The sequence below is a fragment of the Grammomys surdaster genome, unplaced genomic scaffold, assembly GCF_004785775.1.
Source record: "Grammomys surdaster isolate TR1022 unplaced genomic scaffold, NIH_TR_1.0 125672, whole genome shotgun sequence".
In the NCBI taxonomy this organism is placed as follows: Eukaryota; Metazoa; Chordata; class Mammalia; order Rodentia; family Muridae; genus Grammomys; species Grammomys surdaster.
Window position 1 is genome coordinate 1,048,343 of NW_021620509.1, and position 17,833 is coordinate 1,066,175.

The 17,833-nt window shown below is 47.2% G+C and overlaps 1 protein-coding gene across 2 annotated transcripts; it reads left to right on the top strand.

Moving 5' to 3' along the window:
- The first annotated feature begins 7,115 nt into the window (after positions 1-7,115).
- Cib3 (calcium and integrin binding family member 3) lies at positions 7,116-16,109 on the top strand. 2 transcript variants are annotated; one of them, XM_028787782.1, is made up of 6 exons: positions 7,116-7,167; positions 7,341-7,375; positions 9,886-9,997; positions 13,235-13,382; positions 14,686-14,881; positions 16,088-16,109. In XM_028787782.1, the coding sequence occupies exons 1-6, from the start codon at positions 7,117-7,119 to the stop codon at positions 16,107-16,109; spliced, it is 564 nt and encodes a 187-aa protein (XP_028643615.1). In that variant the 5' UTR covers position 7,116. The 2 variants fall into 2 exon arrangements, with proteins under 2 accessions (XP_028643615.1, XP_028643616.1); XM_028787783.1 differs by lacking the exons at positions 7,341-7,375; positions 9,886-9,997.
- The last annotated feature ends 1,724 nt before the right edge of the window (positions 16,110-17,833 follow it).

Here is a 17,833-nt window from a genome sequence, read left to right on the forward strand (position 1 = left end):
CAGAACTTCCGGCCGAAGCCCTCCTCACCTCCTTCTGATTGGTCAGCTAAGACGCACGCGTATTCAGGATACACTTCCGGTCTTAGGGACCGTGGCAACTCTGCAGCAACATAGCCCGCCTAAAGCCATACTTTGTGTTTGGATTTATGGGCATCTGCTTTTGCTTTGTGGCGTTATTTAGTTAATCACTTTTGTCCAATTTAGAAAATTACATTTACCCAGGACTCCAGAGACAGAGGCAGGAAGATCTCTGGATTCGAGGCCAGCGAATACATAGTGATTCAGGACAACCAGCACTAAAGACCGTGTCTCAAAATAAATAAGTAAAAAGTAAAAAAAAAAAAAAAAGTAAAAAGAGAGATGAAATCTTTAAAATTACATTAAAAGTTATTTGCCTGTATACGTGTATGTGTGTGTACACACGTGGAGGACAGAGGACACCTTGGAGGACTCGAGTCTCTCACGATGTGGGTTCCTGGGAATCAGGCTGATGGAGTCAGATTTGTAGACAAAGAGCCTTTACCTGCTGAGTCATTTCAGTGGTCACAATTATTTTTCTGTGGGTTTGAGGGCAGACGTGTCATGCTAAGTGAGTCTGATTAACCTGGAACTGGCTATGTCGACTTCTCTGGCCTCCAGTTTGCTGCAGTTCTGCCTCAGCATGCAGAAAACTGGGAGTGCAGGTGTGTCCCGCTACCCTCGCTTGTCTTGGTGTTGGTGGTTTACAGAGGACAGACTTGCTATGTAGCAGATGATTATAAACTGTCGTTTGTTTGTTTGTTTGTTTGTTTGTTTGTTTTGAGACAGGATCTCACTGTGTAGCCTTGGCTGTCCTGGAACTCCCTATGTAGGCCATACTGTCGTGAATTTAGGGATATCCACTTGGCTCTGCTTCCCAAGTGCTGAGATTAAAGGTGTGTGCTATCACGCCTTACTTCCCAACTACTGGGATCACAGATGTGCTGGGATTTTTTTTGTTTTCTATGGCACTTTTGGAGAGTGGGAGGGTTACACTTAATTTATTTGTGTGCTGTGTAGAACAAGTAGAGGTCAGAGCACAACTGTGGGAGGTGGTTTGCTCCTTCCACTGTGTGTCCAGGGAGTCAGGCCCCGACTGCTGCTTTGTGACAGGCTCTCCTTACTTAACCCAGGCTGACCTGAAGCTTGGGACTCTGCTGCCTCAGACCTTAGTGCTGGATGTTGACCCCGAGCCACTATGCCAGGCTCACATCACTATATCTGATGGCTTGGTTTTCAACTTGACTACATCTGGAATTAAATAAAACCCAAGTGCTGGCACACCTGTGAGGGATTTTTTTTTCTTAGTAAATCAGTTAAAGTGGGAAGAACCAATTTTAATCCAGATCATTTGAGATAGAAAATCCACTTTTAATTTGGGCCACACCTTTTGCTGGCAGCTGATGAAAAGGACATGGAAGAAGAGAGTTTACTCCCTCTGGCTGCTTGCCCTAGCTTTTGATAGCACATCCATACCTTCACTACATTAAAGCCTGCTTCCTTGGGATTACAGCATATACTGAAGACCAGCCAAGACATTTAGCATTGTGAAGTAAACATCTATTAGATTGTTGGACTAGTTGGATCACAGCCTGTGAGCCACCCTACTTTCCCTGATCAATATAATAACAGGCCTCCAGAATTATGTTGAAATCACAATTCTGACCTTAAAACCCAGCACAGAGGGACCAACACCTGCCAAATGGGAACAAAGACCTAATCCATCAAAAATCTAGTCTATAGTTCTAGGATCCAGGAAAGTCCCTAAATGTACTAACCTTGCCTTTTCACTTCTGTGGGTTTGCTTCTTGCTATTCTTGCTAACTAAAGTATCTCAACCAGGGCGTGATTTTTGTGCATAAAATACAAAGAACTGTGGGACTTGGGGCTGCATGACATGGGAAGTTCACCATGCAGCCTCTGGCCAACAATAATGGCTTTCTTTCTGGCTTTAAGAGTGTCTCTCGGGCTGGTGAGATGGCTCAGTGGTTAAGAGCACTGACTGCTCTTCCAGAGGTCATGAGTTCAAATCCCAGCAACCACATGGTGGCTCACAACCATCCACAATGAGATCTGATACCCTCTTACAGGGTGTTTGAAGACAGCTACAGTATACGTACATGAAGAAAAAAAAACCTTTAAAACAAACAAATAAATAAATAAATAAATAAATAAATAAAGCTGCCGGGCAGTGGTGACCCATGCCTTAAAAAAAAAAAAGAGTGTCTCTCTTTGTGTGTCCTATGATGTATATATTTAATATGATATATATATTTAATGCATATGTATATATATATGCATTCATTAAACCTGTCACGGAATATGCATTATTGGTAAGGCTCTATGCAGAATCTTACCCATCCTTGGCTTGCCAGCTTATTAATTTAATAACTCTGTCCGGGGGTCTGAGCGTTCTTTCTAGCCCCATAGTGTGTGTTTGCATGCATGTGTGTGTGTGCACTAAAAACCCTAAAAATCTCCTAAATTTTTTTTAGGACTAGGGGCTGGAGAGATGGCTCAGCAGTTAAAAGCTGAGGACCAGGTTTCAGTTTCCAGCACCCACATGGTGGTTCACAATCGTCCATAGGTACACAAGGGTGCACATACAGAGATACAGGGAAAACAGCACATTTTAAAAGGAAAGTAAATCCAGTAACATAAAATAAAAATTTCAACACTAGCCAGGTGTGAGTGTTCAGGCCCACAATCTTAGTACTCAGATGAGTGCAAGGAGACAGGAGATTCAAGGGAAGTGGCCAGCCTAGTCTACACAGCAAGTTCTAGGCCATAAAAGAGTACAAAAAGTGACCCTGTCTCAAAAACACAAACCTGTGGAGGTGTGCACCTTTAAACCCAGCACTTGGATGTAGAGACATACAGATATCTCTGTAAATCTGAGGCCAGCCTGCTCTATGTAGCAAGTTCTGTGCCAGCCAGGGGTTACATAGTGAGATTGTCTCGAAACAAAACAAAAATTAACTTTCTAATGTTGTCAATTATAGTCACGAGTTGTGCCACTGATCTCTTGAACTTTATGATCCTATCTGCCACGATGTGACATTTAGCTTCTCCTCAGGACCCTGTAACTACTCTTCTACCTCTGCTTACATGAGTTCAGTCGTCCCCTCCCTCTCCTTCCTTTCTTTTCTTTCAATTCCACATGTTGGGACAGAAGAGATGGTTCAACAGTCAACTCTGTTCCCAATACCCACATGATGGGTCACAACTACTTGTAGCACCAGCCCTGGGGGATCCACACCCTCTCCTGGCCTCTGAACCTGCCTGCGTGTGTGCACAGGAACAAAATAAATAAATTCAGGAAGCTCCCCATTGATTTAGTCAAAGCTGTGAGATCAGGCTCAGAAAGGCCTTTCACAGGTTTCCAGCAAGTGAAGACAGAAACCACAGATGAGGAAGTGGCCCGTGTGAGACAGTGACAGAGGTGTTGTGTAAGAGCAGTTGTGTCATTTCAAGTATATGTGTAAAGCAGGTTTCAGAAGTGGGTTGGAGGAAGAGTCAACAGTCTTGGGGGAAGGAATAGGGTAGTTTGTAGCATGTGTTTTTAATTCTAGAACTGAGATAGCTGAAACAAGAGAACTGTGGAAAGTTCCAGGCCAGCCCAGCCTGGGCTGTAAAGTGAGATCCTGTCTCAAAAGCCAAAACCAAAGAAAGTAGGAAGGGGTGGGCCTGGGACTTCGTTAGTAGAGTGTACAACATAAAATAGGGAGGTAGAGGCAGGAGGATCAGGGGTTCAAGGTTATCCCTGACTACATAGTGAATTCGAGGTGTGTGTGTCTTTTTAAGTGTTTCATGTTGGGTATTTTGTTACAGTGCAGGAAACTGACTAAAACACTGGGATGTGGCTGGAGAGATGGCTCAGCGGTTAAGAGCACTGACTGTTCTTCCCAGAGGATTGAGGTTCAATTTCCAGCACCCACATGGAAGCTCACATCTGTCTATAACTCCAAGGTCTTACACCCTCACACAGACAAAATGCAGGCAAAGCACCAATGCACGTAATATAAAAAAAGAAAGATCCTGTTGCTCCTGTAGTGGACTCAGGGGCAGCTGACCCAGGTTTGGTTCCCAGCACCAACACAGTGGCTTACAAACATTTGTATCTCTCGTTCCAAGGAGTGCTCCATGGGTACTGCATGCACATAGTCCACATGCAAAAGGTAAAAAACAAACAAACAAAAACAAAAAAACCTCAACTTTTGTTTCTTAGTTTTTGAGACAGGGTTTTTCTGTGTAGCCCTGCTCTGTAGACCAGGCTGTCCTCAGTTTGGAGATCTGCCTGCCTCTGCCTCCCATGTGCTTGGATTAAAGGTGTGTGCCACCACCACCCAGTCAAAAAAAAAATCTTTAAAATAGCAAAAAACATTACAGTGAGAGGAAATGTTACTAATATCCTCTATGTTGTTGTTCCTTCTCCCTGTCTCCCTCCTTTTTTATTTTCATTTCTCCTCCTCCTCCTCCTCCTCCTCCTCCTCCTCCTCCTCCTCCTCTTCCTCTTCCTCCTCCTCCTCATGACTTTGCAGTGCTGGACACTAGGTTTACGTCCTCTTGCATTCCAGACATGCATCTGTACAATTTAACTATAGTCTCAGACCTTTTGTGAATAAACAAACAAATAAATAAATTGCTTACTTCTTACTAGTGTGAGAGTGTATGTGAGTTTTTTTCTGTTCTCATCTTTATGTGTTTCCTAGGGATAAAACTCAGATTGTCACAGCTGCTAGCCCCTTGACCAACTGTGTCACCTGGCTGGCCTCTTTCATGGCTAATGCCAAACCAAGCCAAGTCAAGCCAAACCAAACAAACAAACAAACAAAACCCACCAAGTTCTTATATGTCCCTGGCTGTCCTGGAATGCTCCATGAACACCAGGCTGGCCTTGAATTCATAGAAAGCCACCAGCCTCTGCCTCCTGATCTGGGATTAAAGGCATGTATCGCCATGCCCCCACTTCCTTTCTTGATTCTTGATGTTTCAAAATTGTTACTCTGCATTCCAGGCTGGCCACGAACCTGCAATCCTCCTGCCTTCATGTCCCAGCTCCTGCATTGACAGGTATGTGCCACCTCGTTCATCTTCCTTACCAAGGTGGCTTTGCGTAGTGGGAAACAAAATCTATACGAGGGAGGCAGCGGCACCTGCCTTTCCAAGTTTTACCTACGGGGGGCAGCAGACTACTGCCTGATGCCAAGCAGTGGGACTCAGGGAGCAGGAGGTGAACTTGTGGAGGCTGCCTCACAGCTGCCAGCATCTGGGCACCTCATTAACAAAGAAGTGTCTGAGGGGCCAGACAGCTAAGTAAACAAAGGCTCTTGCCACTAAATCTGATGACTTGGGTTCCATCCTGGGGAGCCACATGGTGTTAAGAGAGAAGCAGCTACTAAGAGTTGACATCTGACATTGTGCAGCTTAAGTTTGTTTTTTGTTTGTTCGGTTTTTATTTTTTAATTTTTTTTGTCAGTTTGACACAAACCAGAGTCATCTAGAAAGAGGGAATGTCTACTAAGAAAATACTTCGGGCTGGAGAGATGGCTCAGCTGTTATAGGCAAGGCTCACAACCAAAAATATAAGAGAATACCTCTGTCCGATAGACCTGTAAGCAAGTCTGGGGTATTGCCTTGATGTGGGAGGGCCCAGCCCACTGTGGGTGGAGCAAACCCTGGGCAAATGGTACCTGATGCTAAAAGAAAGCAGGCTCAAGGGCACAACAAGGTTAAAAGCACCTGTTGCTCCTGCAGAGGGTGGGATTGGATTCCCAGCTCCCACGCGGTGGCTCACAGCCATCTGTAACTGTAGTTTCAGGCAATTTGATGACCTCTTCTGACCAGGTATATACACATAGTACACATAAATACATACATATTGTACAATAAATCTAAAAAGAAGGAGGAGGAGGAGGAGGGAGGGGAGGAGGAAGAAGGGGAGGAGGAGGAGGGAGGAAGGGGAGGAGGAGGAGCAAGTTCCGAGGAGCAAGCAAGCCAGCTGAGCTCCTCTGGTGTCTCCAGTTTCTGCTCCTGGGTTTCTGTCTTGAGCTCCTGCCCTCACTGCCCATCATGGTGCATTGTAAGCTGTAAAATGAAATAAACTTTTACTTCTTCAAGTTATTTTTGGTCATGGTATTTATCACAGTTTTGAAACCAAACTTATACACACACATACGTACTCACACATGAATGAATGTATAAATGAATAAATAAATAAGTAAAGTCCCAAGCACCCAAGCAGCTTGGCCTCAGAGGTGAATGTGAGTTCCTTTGGAGATTTTTACCCTCATACCTGTGAAGCTGTGTGTTCCTGAGGCAGTGTCTGAAATCTCTGAGCTTCTGGTCCCTTCTTTATAAACTATGGATGCTAAGAAGATAACAGCAGTCATGACTGATGCTTCAAATGGATTTATTCAGACTGGTCTTTTTCACAGTCACAGATAGTCCCCTAAGCAGAATAATCTCATTGTACTGATAGGGAAACTGAGGCACAAGGTGTTATCCAGCCTCTGCTTAGTGATGCACTGTTGTTTCTGCCAGTGTCCTCGTTAAAGTAGGGACCCAGCAATGACTGGGACAGAGCCAAAGGGAAAGAGTAAAGAAAGCTGAGGACAGAGGAGAGATAAGACGAGAAGACACAGAGAGGGAGCACGCACAGGAACCCACAGCCTCCTGCCTCAGTCACAATCATGCATGGCCACATCCAACATGTCTGTCACCCTCAGACTAATCCCATAGATGATAATGTAATTTCCACTTCACAAGCAAGGTTCAGAGAGGTCAGACAATTTCCCAAAGCCACTCAGCTAGAAGGGGGAAAGCTAGGATTTGGGCTGGGGTGTGTGCATGGCCTTCCCTTGAAGGTGTCCCAGACAGACATGGCTTCTCTGTGACTTCTCACAGCCTCTTCCACACCTGTAGACACATTCAAAAGGTTACCCAGAGAGTCAGGCTGTAACTTGAGCCTCACCAAGCTTGGAGTGACTGACTGGATGGGTGGGCAGGTGACAGCCAGGGCAGGAACGTCTGCTCAGACATTATGTGCACAGGTGCCCCTGAGGAGCCACCTGTGGATTCAAGGCTGCAGTCTGCAGCATGGGCAGCAAGCAGACTGTGTTTAGTCACGAGCAGCTAGAGGAATACCAGGTGGGTGTGCATGGTGGGTCCTGCCAGGCTGCCATGGCTTGGTCTGGGATACGGGCAGCCCAGAGTCTCCTCAGAGCCCTGTTTGTGGCATTAGGCTGACTGTGGGTTTGGAGTGCCTAGAGGGGCACACTGGGAGAGGCAGATCTGCATCAAGCTGGTTTCTCTCCCCACAGGACTGTACTTTCTTCACGAGGAAGGAGATCATGAGGTTAGTGGGGGATCAAGGGAGGTGATACCTCAAAACAACTTTCTAGTCACTGCTGGGCCTTTGTGCAATCTTTTTGTTATTGTTCTGTTTTGTTTGCTTGCGAAGGAGCCCAGGCTAGCCTCATAGTTACCTCTGCCTCTTGGGTGCTGGGATCACAGGTGTATGTATGTCACTGTAGCTGGCTGCAATTTTAAAAAAATATATTATTGCTGGGGGCATGATTTGTGAGTCTGTAAATGTGTGTACATATGCCATGGAGCCTGTGTAGCAGTCAGATGAGGATTTGTGCCATGGAACACGTGTAGCGGTCAGATGAGGATTTGTGCCATGGAACACGTGTAGCGGTCAGATGAGGATTTGTAGAGTTGGGGTGTTTTCTGCCCCTTTAAGTGGGTTCTGGGACTGACCACAGCTGGTCCAGCTTTCCAGTTTCTCTTTCTACCGCGTGGGTCTTAGGGGTTAAACCCAGGTCATCAGGCAGGTCGTTTGAGTCATTTGCTGTTTGGGGTCCTCTTGATTTTCCTTTTCTCTTTCTTCTTTTCTTCCTTCTCTTTCTTTCTTTCTTTCTTTCTTTCTTTCTTTCTTTCTTTCTTTCTCTTTTCTTTCTTTCTTTCTTTCTTTCTTTCTTTCTTTCTTTCTTTCTTTCTTTCTTTCTTTCTTTCCCTGAGAGACAGGGTTTCTCAGTGTAGCCCTGGCTGTCCTGGAACTCCCTCTGTAAACCAGGCTGACCTTGAACACAGAAATTCACCTGCTTCTGCCTCCCAAGTGCTGGGATCACAAGCCTGTACCACCATGCTCACTGTCTTTGCAATGTTAAGGGAGCTGAGATGTAGCATCATCAAGTTTAAAGCTTTGATGTTGGTGCCAGCTCAAGGTCAATGGACTGAGGCAGAGACACCTGGCTGAGAAGTCACATCCTGTCATACTGGCTGAGTCTTTGTACTGAGGAACTTGTCCTTTTACCCAAGGGTAGCAGGGAGCCACAGAAGGTACTAGAGCCTTGGAGAGGCACACTGGCACTTTGAGGTTAGGAGTCCACTGCGGAGCTGAGATCCAGACCTGAGCTGTGAGTGGCATGAAGCAGATTGTGGCTGAGTGTTGGCAGCCTCTGGGTGACTACAGGTTCCTGGCTTGAATCCAGCGGGATAGACATAGATGAACCTCCCATGTCACCCTTCTGTTTGTTGGGCCATTATCTGTGAAACCCAAGCCGGCTTCGGTTCAGCTGTGGGGCATCAGGCTGAGCCCCTCTTGTGTGGGTACAGAGCATCCATTATTGATGGGTCCACCTCTCACCCATCAGCCCATTGTCTGTGAGGACAGCTGGCAGGTCACTCTGGCCATCATGATCAAATTACTGAGAAACTGGGAAACTGAGGCTTGGGCAAGGAGGACTTCGGTTCCCAGGGCAGATGGACAGAGTCCTGATGAGTGGCATTCTGACTGGCCTAGGCTTCCAGACTGTAAGAGTAACCAAGGCTGGAAGGAGAGAGGAACTCACTGGATGCTACAAAAGAGAGACAGACTCTGTGGCTCAGCAAGCAAAGGTGCTTGCTGCCAAGCCTGAGGATCAGAGTTCAAACCCCAGGACCCATATAGTAGAAGAGACTCCATTTTCACAAGTTGTCCTCTGACCTTGACGCCTGTATAGCATGCACACAGATATACACAAATAAACACATAACTGTAAAAATATTTTTAAAGGAAAGATAAACACTCAGATCATTCCCCCACAGGACTCCTGACAATGGGAGGGGGCATTTAGGACTGAGCCTCCTCACAGCCATTCTCAGGTGTGTAGTCATGAGAAAACCCAGGGACATCCTTGTCCCTCTGAGATAGGTCTTGCAGACATCAGAGGTATCAGAGATGGTCTCTTTGAGGCAAGTGAGGAATTTGTATAGAAAGGTTGTTTGTGTGGTGGTCAGTGTTTTGTATGTTCTCTTAAAAAAAAAAATCCACCAGAAGCCTCACAAGCCCATCATCCCACACTTGGGGAGCTGAGGCATTAGGAGTTTGTCTGTCCCATGACCCATTGGAGGAAGCCTGCCTCCTAGTATAGAGACAGCAAAGGAAGTGGTGGCTGGGGGGGGGGGGCAGAAGAGGCAGGATCCTGTGAGGTAATTATGGCGTGTTTAGGTTATATATCCATGTTCCTCAAACACTGGTTGTGGAATGACCAGCCATTAGCACCTCCTTCTTCTAGCTTCAGCTTCCTTCGAACTCCTACTCCTACTTCTAAGCCCAACACCAATGCTCCCTCCTCCAGGAAGCTCTTCCTTCTTACCTTGTTTCTACTTCCCCGCTCTACATTGGCCTTGTCTGTGGGGAGCGAGAAAGGGGTACCTATTTCTGGCTCTGTGCACTCAAGATTCGGACTCATGCCTGAGGCTTCTGGGGACCCTGCATCCATCCTTGTAAAGTGAGTACTGTTAGTGCACAGGAAGACGGTCAAATTCCTTCTGCCTCTTGGCTCTCAGACTTTCCAGGTTTCTCTCTCTTTGCACCAGGTTGTTCTATCGGTACCAGGACCTGGCCCCTCAGTTGGTACCTCTTGACTATACCACCAGTCCTGAGGTGAAGGTGCCCTACGAGCTGATTGGCAGCATGCCAGAGCTGAAGGTAACCCTGGACTGTGGGGGAAGAGCAAAAACAGACTGAAGATGTCTCCATTGCATTCCTATGTGGCTGCGGGCACCCCCATTTTACAGAAAATAAAACTGGGGCTCCAAGAGACACACACAAGAAGGACAAGGTTAAGGGCAGTCATGGGCTGGGGCATGGAGGGACTCAGACCTCATGCAGAGGCAAGCAAATCTCTGTAAGTTTGAAACTAGCCTGGGCTATGTAGATCAGAAAGACATAGATAGCACTTGGGAGACAGAGGGAGGCAGATCTGAGTTCAAGGCCAGCCTGCTCTACAGAACAAATTCTATGATAGTCAGGGCTACATCGAGAAACCCTGTCTTGAACCCACACACACAAACGTATTTTACTCTGCTGAGGGTCATCACACAAGGTTCACATCTAAGTTCCTTACCTAAGCCTGTCTCTCCAAGGCAGCTCACCCGTGTGACGACGTGTCTTAGCTGATTGTCAGGTCCAATGTCCAACAGAAGTCTCTGATTCGAGGGCCAGGATCCTGGAAGAGACACTCCTGCCACAGGGCAGATCAAGGTGGCATCTGCCCAGATGTGCAGAGCAGAGCATTGCTCTTGATCTCTGCAGTGGGCATCATGGGGTTCTAGAAACTAGATAACTGTGTCTGGTTATCTTGAGAGTGTATATCGTTAGGTTCAGGTTATCAGGAGCAGTCTTGAGGGTAGTAGGGTTCCTGACTAAGCTATCTTTGCATGTGTAAAAGGCTTTTTTTTTTTTTTTTTTTTTTTTTTTTATAAAGGGTTTTTCTGTTTAGCCCTGGCTGTCCTGGAACACACTCTGTAGACCAGGCTGGCCTCGAACTCAGAAATCCGCCTGCCTCTGCCTCCCAAGTGCTGGGATTAAAGGCGTGCGCCACCACCGCCTGGGTGTTTTTTTTTTTTTTTTTACTATGCTCATTGAAGGAGGAATGTGTGTGTGGGATGATGTGTGTGCATGAGTATGGAATGTGGGGAGAAGTGGGAGGATGTGTGTATGTATGGGGACAATGTGGGGGGAATGCGTATGTGGGGATGGGGGGAATGTGTGTTTATGTGTCAGAATGTGGGGGGAGAATGTGCGTGGGAAGTGTGGGGTGGGTGGGTGTGTGAATGTATGTGGGGAGTGTGTGTGTGTTTTGTGGGGAATGTAGGGGTGTCTGGGGGCGTGAATGTGTGTGGGGAATACGGGAGTGTGTTTGGGGATGTGTGGGTAAGTGTGTGTGTGTGTATGTGTGTGTGTATATATGGGATGTGTGTGCGTGTATATGTATGTGTAAAGAAGGCAATATTTGTGTATGGGAGGAACGTGTGGGGCAGGGGAATGTGTGTGTATGGGGGAGTCACCTGCAATTCCAGCTCCAGGGGATCTGACACCTCTGGTGGGATCTCTTAGAGGTGGTAAGAGACACCTATCCTGGGGAAACACGAATAAACATGTACTAACCCCAGATAACAGACCAAAGTACCAATGTTACCAGAGCCCGACCTGGTGAACCAATGAGTTCTCTTGGGGTTCTGTGTTGGTCACTGTGCTATGAACTGGCACCATGACCATGAACTCATATAAAGGGAAAGCATTTAATTGGGGGCTTGCTTACAGTTTCAGAGACTTAGTAGATTTTCATCATGGGCCGGGTGGTGGTGGCGCACGCCTTTAATCTCAGCACTTGGGAGGCAGAGGCAGGTGGATTTCTGAGTTCGAGGCCAGCCTGGTCTACAGAGTGAGTTCCAGGACAGCCAGGGCTACACAGAGAAACCCTGTCTCAAAAAAACAAAAACAAACAAACAAACAAAAAAAGATTTTCATCATGGAAGGGGACATGGCATCATACAGGCAGACATGGTGCTGGAAAAGTAGCTGAGAATTCTACATCTGGATCCACAAGAAGAGAAAGACCCTGGATCTGGCTATTGAAACCTCAAAGCTCCCCTATCCCCCATGACACACTTCTTCCTTCAAGGCAACACCTCTAATCCTTTTCAAGTCTCCCTAATGACTAAGAATTTAAATACACGAGTCTATCAGGGCCATTCTTATTCAACCCACCACAGGCTTCTTACAGGAACAGAATGAATCCAAGACAAGTGCATTACTAAAGCCCATCCCAGCATAGGTGACAGCTCACAAAAGCTGGGGACCTCAGTGGGTTAGAGAGTGTTCTTTCCAAGTGACTCAGTTAATCTAAACCTCTTCAGGTTGGAGCCTCATTAAGCAGCCCAGCTTGTCTGAGAGCATCTCTTAGTAGTCTTTAGAGTATATATGCTCTTGGAGAAGACAGGGTCAGTGAATTTTGTCAGTTTCAGGGACTTCCTGAGGCTACTTTGACTTGTGTGCTTCAGGTCTTTGATTTGTTTTTGTTTTTTTGAGACAGGGCTTCTCTGTGTAGCCCTGGCTGTCCTAGAACTGGCTCTATAGACCAGGCTGGCCTCAAACTCACTGAGACCCACTTATCTTTGTTTCCTGAGTGCTGGGATTAAAGCCGTGCACCACCACGGCCTAGCTTATTTTTTATTCTTTAAAAATATGTTATTATATATGTGTGGATGCTTTGTCTGCATGTATGTTTGTGTATCACATTCATGCCTGGTGTCTGCAGAGGCCAGAAGAAGGTGCTGGGTCCCTGGGTTACAGATGCTTGTGGGTTACCATGTGAGTGCTAAAAACTGAATCTAGGTCCTTTGGAAGAGCAGCCTGTGCTCCTACCTACTGAGTCATTTCTCCAGGCCCTAAATTTAATTTGAAAAGACAATATATGTGAATGTAATTGTCAAATAATTAAAAAGAAATTATTTAAAAACAAACTAGAGGGAGTGTGCATACACACTGAGGATATAGCTGAGGGGTAGAGTATTTGGTCAGCATGTGTGTAGCTCAGTTTCTAACCCTGGAAACACTCTCCGGGCCTCCCTCTTCCCACACAAGTTAGAAGAGTCAAGGAGTAGCCTTGGAAGGCTTACACAGGGCTCCTACAGCCTCAGAAAGCATCTGATTGGTTAGCTTGAGTAACCTGCCCCTCCCAGGTCCCTTACAGCTGCTAGGTGAATATCAGCTTCCAATTGGCTCCCTTGGGTCACAAGCATCTTGTAGGACTGGAAATGGGGTGCTCAGCTGTGAGGAGTACGGTTGTCCTAGGCCCCCGGGTTCTGGGGAGGGGCATGGATGACATCTGTGGGCTCTGGAAGAGGCCCGCAAAGCAGATACCTGCCTTCCTGTCCCTAGGATAACCCTTTCCGCCAGAGGATTGCGCAGGTCTTCTCTCAAGATGGGGATGGTCACATGACCTTAGAGAACTTCTTGGATATGTTCTCAGTGATGAGTGAGATGGCTCCAAGGGACCTGAAGGCCTACTATGCTTTTAAGATTTATGGTGCGTGGAGGGCCCTGGGGTGGGAAGCAGAAGGAGAGCAAAGAATGCTGTCTCCCAGGGACTCGAATGACCACAGGGTCTTAACCCCACCCTATCCTAGACCTCCTTGCACATGCTTCCACCCACACCCTTCCTTGAATCCATTCAATGCTTCCAGTCTCAGGACATTTGCTTCTTCTGTGCCCTCTGCTTAGAATCTACAGCCTCAATGGGGGCTTCTAGGCGGGGTTCCACTCTGAATCCTCCATTTGTCTCTGTTCAGAGCACATATAGGTGTTCAGTATTTTCTGAATGAGGGCATATGGGATAACAGCATTTTTCTCAGAGTCTGGCCCATAGTAGACACTCAATACTTATAGGTGAGTCAATGAAAAATGATGCCATGGTACCCAAAACACAGTAGGTGCTCAGGAAATGAACCAATAAAATTCTCCCAGGCCCCAACAGTTCACAGCTCCTACAGATGGTGGTTCGTTCATCTGTTGATTGTCTGTTGATCGAGTGACTTGCACTCCTGTGCACGACCTCAGCCACATCTGCTGTGGCGGTCATCGGGAGTATACGGGCAGCTCTGTCATGTGAGAACAACCTTTTACATTATTTCTTATTTCAGCATGTGTAGGGGGAGTTCATGAAAAAATCACAGCCACAGAGTCTGGCATACAACCAATACTTGATGAGCCAGAGAATGAATAGGAAGCAGCTATCACAATGCATGGTACATAGCATGTACTTCATAAATATTTGTTAAGTGAATGAATACCAAAAAATTTAACACATATGCCACACAGTAGGTATCCAGTAAATACTTGCTGAATGTATGGATAAGTGAAGAGCAGTCATGTGCCTGGCACACTGGGCATGCTCAATCAGCTGTCAATGGTGGATGGATAAATATGTTATCCATGGCTGTTAAACAGAAGGTACTCGACCTTCAGATGCTTGCTGAATAAACATGTGAAATGAATTCATGTATGCCTGGCTGACACACAGTAAGCACTCAATAAATTGGATGAATGAAAAGCTATCACAATGCCTGGCATGCAGTAGGCACTCCATAAATGCTTAAATAAGAGACAATCAGTCATCACAGTGCCAGTCATGCAATAAGTACAGTTTAAGTGAAACAAACAGTTGTCACACTGGCTCTATGGCTCTCAGTGCCCAGGGTGCGAAGCTGTGGGGTAATCAGTAGGTGTTCAATAACTGCTGCATGAGTTCTGGGTATCCATGTATAGTTCCAAACATGGGGGAAAGACATGTCCTCCTGCCACCTGGTGTCCCCCAACTGTTGACCTCACAGACTTCAACAATGACAACTACATCTGTGCATGGGACCTGGAGCAGACAGTGACCAGGCTGACCCGTGGGGAGCTGAGTGCCGAGGAGGTGACCCTGGTGTGTGAGAAGGTGCTGGATGAAGCAGACAGCGACCATGATGGGCGGCTGTCCCTGGAGGACTTCCAGAATATGATCCTGAGAGCCCCAGACTTTCTCAGGTGAAGGTTCAAACCCAGGGATGAGAATTCCTGTTGTGTCATTGGAGGCCTCAGGGGACATCCTCAGCTTCTCTGGTTTCAGCCAACTCTGCCTGAGGACCATAGCTAGGAGGCTGTGAGCATCTCCTGTGGACAGAAGCAGTGTTTCTATCAACTGTCACAGAGTTTTGCTGTGAATGGTCCACACAGCTGTCCTCAGCAGCCTGGGATAGGGTCAGAGGTTGAGCTTCAGGGCTGGGGGTGGGTACATAGCTACACGGTCAGAAGACCTGGCCTTCATCCTTCTGTTTGTTTTTTTGTTTGATTGGTTTGGTTTTGCTTACATTTACTATGTAGCCCTGGCTGGCCTAGAACTCTCTATGTAGAACAGGCTGCTCTTGAACTCACAGAGATACCACCTGCCTCTGCCTCTGGAGTGCTGGGATTAAAGGCTTGAGCCATCAATTGCCTAGCCACTCCCATTTATCAGATGAATAAATTGAGGCTCAAAGGCAGCCAACTACCAGTTTTTAGTCCTACAGCTAGTCTGGAAAAGAGTTGAGATATGAATATTATCCAGGTAGATGCTTACAATCCCCATGGAGATCTGGGCATGGTGGCACAAATACCTGTAATTGAGACACCCAGGAGTCTGAGATAGGAGGATTACTGTGAGTTTCAGGGCTACCTGGGCTACAGAGTGGATCAGGGTCTTCAAAACCCAAAATCAACCAAAGCAAGAACAGGTCTTGTGGTCTGGAGAAGGGGCTCAAGAGCCCTGGCTGCTCTTGGGGTTCTGTTCCCAGCACCTCCATGATGGCTCACAATTGTCCACAACTCCAGCTCCAGGGGACCTGGGACACTCTTCTGCCCTCTGCCGTCTCCTTCACATAACATGCTGCATATAAACACACTCAGGTACGCACGCACATGCACATTCACGCGCGCGCGCGCGCACGCACACACACACACACACACACACAAACACACATATACACAAACACACACACACACACACAGAGGTAAATACTTTAAAGAACATACTGTGGGAGCCACCTGCAGAATAACCCCAAGGTTGACCTCTGGCCTCACATCTGGCCTGGTCTGTGATTTCTGGGGTTCTCACATGCTTATGGGTCCCTGCTTGGCTCTGAGTGTAAGGGTGTTGGGGACTTGCTGGGGTGTTCTCTGTGAGTCGTCAGTCACACCTTTACTTTCTGCACACAGCACCTTCCACATCCGAATATGACCTGCTCAGAGGACAAGACCTGGCCCTCAGCCATCTCTGCTCTGCTCCCTGAATAAAAAGGAATCACAACCGCCGCCTTGGGACGTCTGCCTTTTGCTGTGTGGCCTTTGGTGTGACTGTACTCACTCTGGGTTGCCATCTTGGATTCATACAACAAACTGATGACTTCTGGACCTAGAGCTCCAGAGGGGCAACTACTTCACAGTTAGCACATGGAAGAAGTCCAAGGCCATACCACAGCTCCTTTCTAGAGGCCAGCCTGAGCACAGGATTGCCTAATTTTTCACTCACACATCCATGTCTTGTGAGTTCCAGAGCCCAAGGTTGTTCCAGGGCCTTTGTTTAGGGTTGAAAAAGTAGTTATCTCATCTCACAGCCCAGTCACCCAGAGTCTTTCCAGACCACTCACCCAGTGATTAAAGGCCCTGGGTCCTGGGGCTGGAGAGGTGGCTCAAAGCTATTAACAGCACCTGCTGCTCTTGCAGAGGACCTTGGGCTGGCTTTTAGGAGTCATATGGTGGTGACTCTCAACTGCCTGAACTCCCATTCCGGTAGACCCGATGCCCTCTTCTGGCCTCCACGAGCAAGTGCACCAACACACATATACACATTTAAAACTGAGCATGGTGGCTCACACCTTTAATCCAGGACTCAGGAGAAGAGGCAGGTAGATCACTGTGAGTTCAAGGCTAGCCTGGTCTACATGGTGAATTCCAAGAGAGCCAGGGCTATCTAGAGAGACCCTATCCCAAACAAAACAAAAAATAATAAAAATAGGCCTGGCCTGGTGGGGGCACACATTGAGTCTAATAAGTAATAACTCAGGAGGCAGAGGCTGTTCTGATACAGCCAGGAATACGTAATAAGAGTCTGTCTCAATTTATGGTGGTGATGATGAACAAAAGCCCCAGGTCCTCCCTGTCTCTTTTTTGTGTGTTCCCCTGAGAAGGGACTGCTGTCTTCACCATCTTCTAAGTGAAGAAACATGCCCAGAGAGGCCTATGCACATCAAAGAACCCTTCAGGGGATTCCTACTGCTGATCCCCCGCCCTGTGAAGGTGCCTTTGTGTTTGGGGGGCGGGGTATGCATGTGTGCATTGCAGAGGGCAACTTTGGCTGGTGTTCCTCAGAGGCTGTTCACACTGGTCCTACGGTTTTTTATTATGTCATTGGTGGGGAGGAGTTACACGTGTGCCACAGCATGTGTGGAGGTCAGAGGACAGCTTATGAGTGAGTGGGCTCTCTCCTTCCAGCATGGACCCTGGGGTTCAAACTCATTCTCAGGCTTAGTGGCAAGTGCTTTTATCTGAGTCATCTGCCCAGCTCAAAATCCCCCCCACTACTCCAGACAGCGTTTCTCTGTGTAGCTCTGGCTGTCCTGGAACTCCTTCTATAGACCAGTCTGGCCTCGAACTCACAGAGATCCACGTCTGCCTTCCAGGTGCTGGGACCAAAGGCATGCAACCACTATCACCAGGCTCAGATAATTTTTGACTTAGGTCTGGAATCCACTAAGTAGGCTAGTACCGAGTGAGGTGTGGCCATGGTGGGGACAGAGTGACATGGTTCCTACCCCTGGGACAGGGCCCAGGTGTGAGCCTCCAGGAGTGTCAATGGTTGCTGTGGATTTAAGGCCTGTTTGTGTAATAATGTACATATTTTCCCAGTCCTCTGAGGAATGTCCTCTGTTAACATTAATGACTCCATGATAAGCAGACAGCATG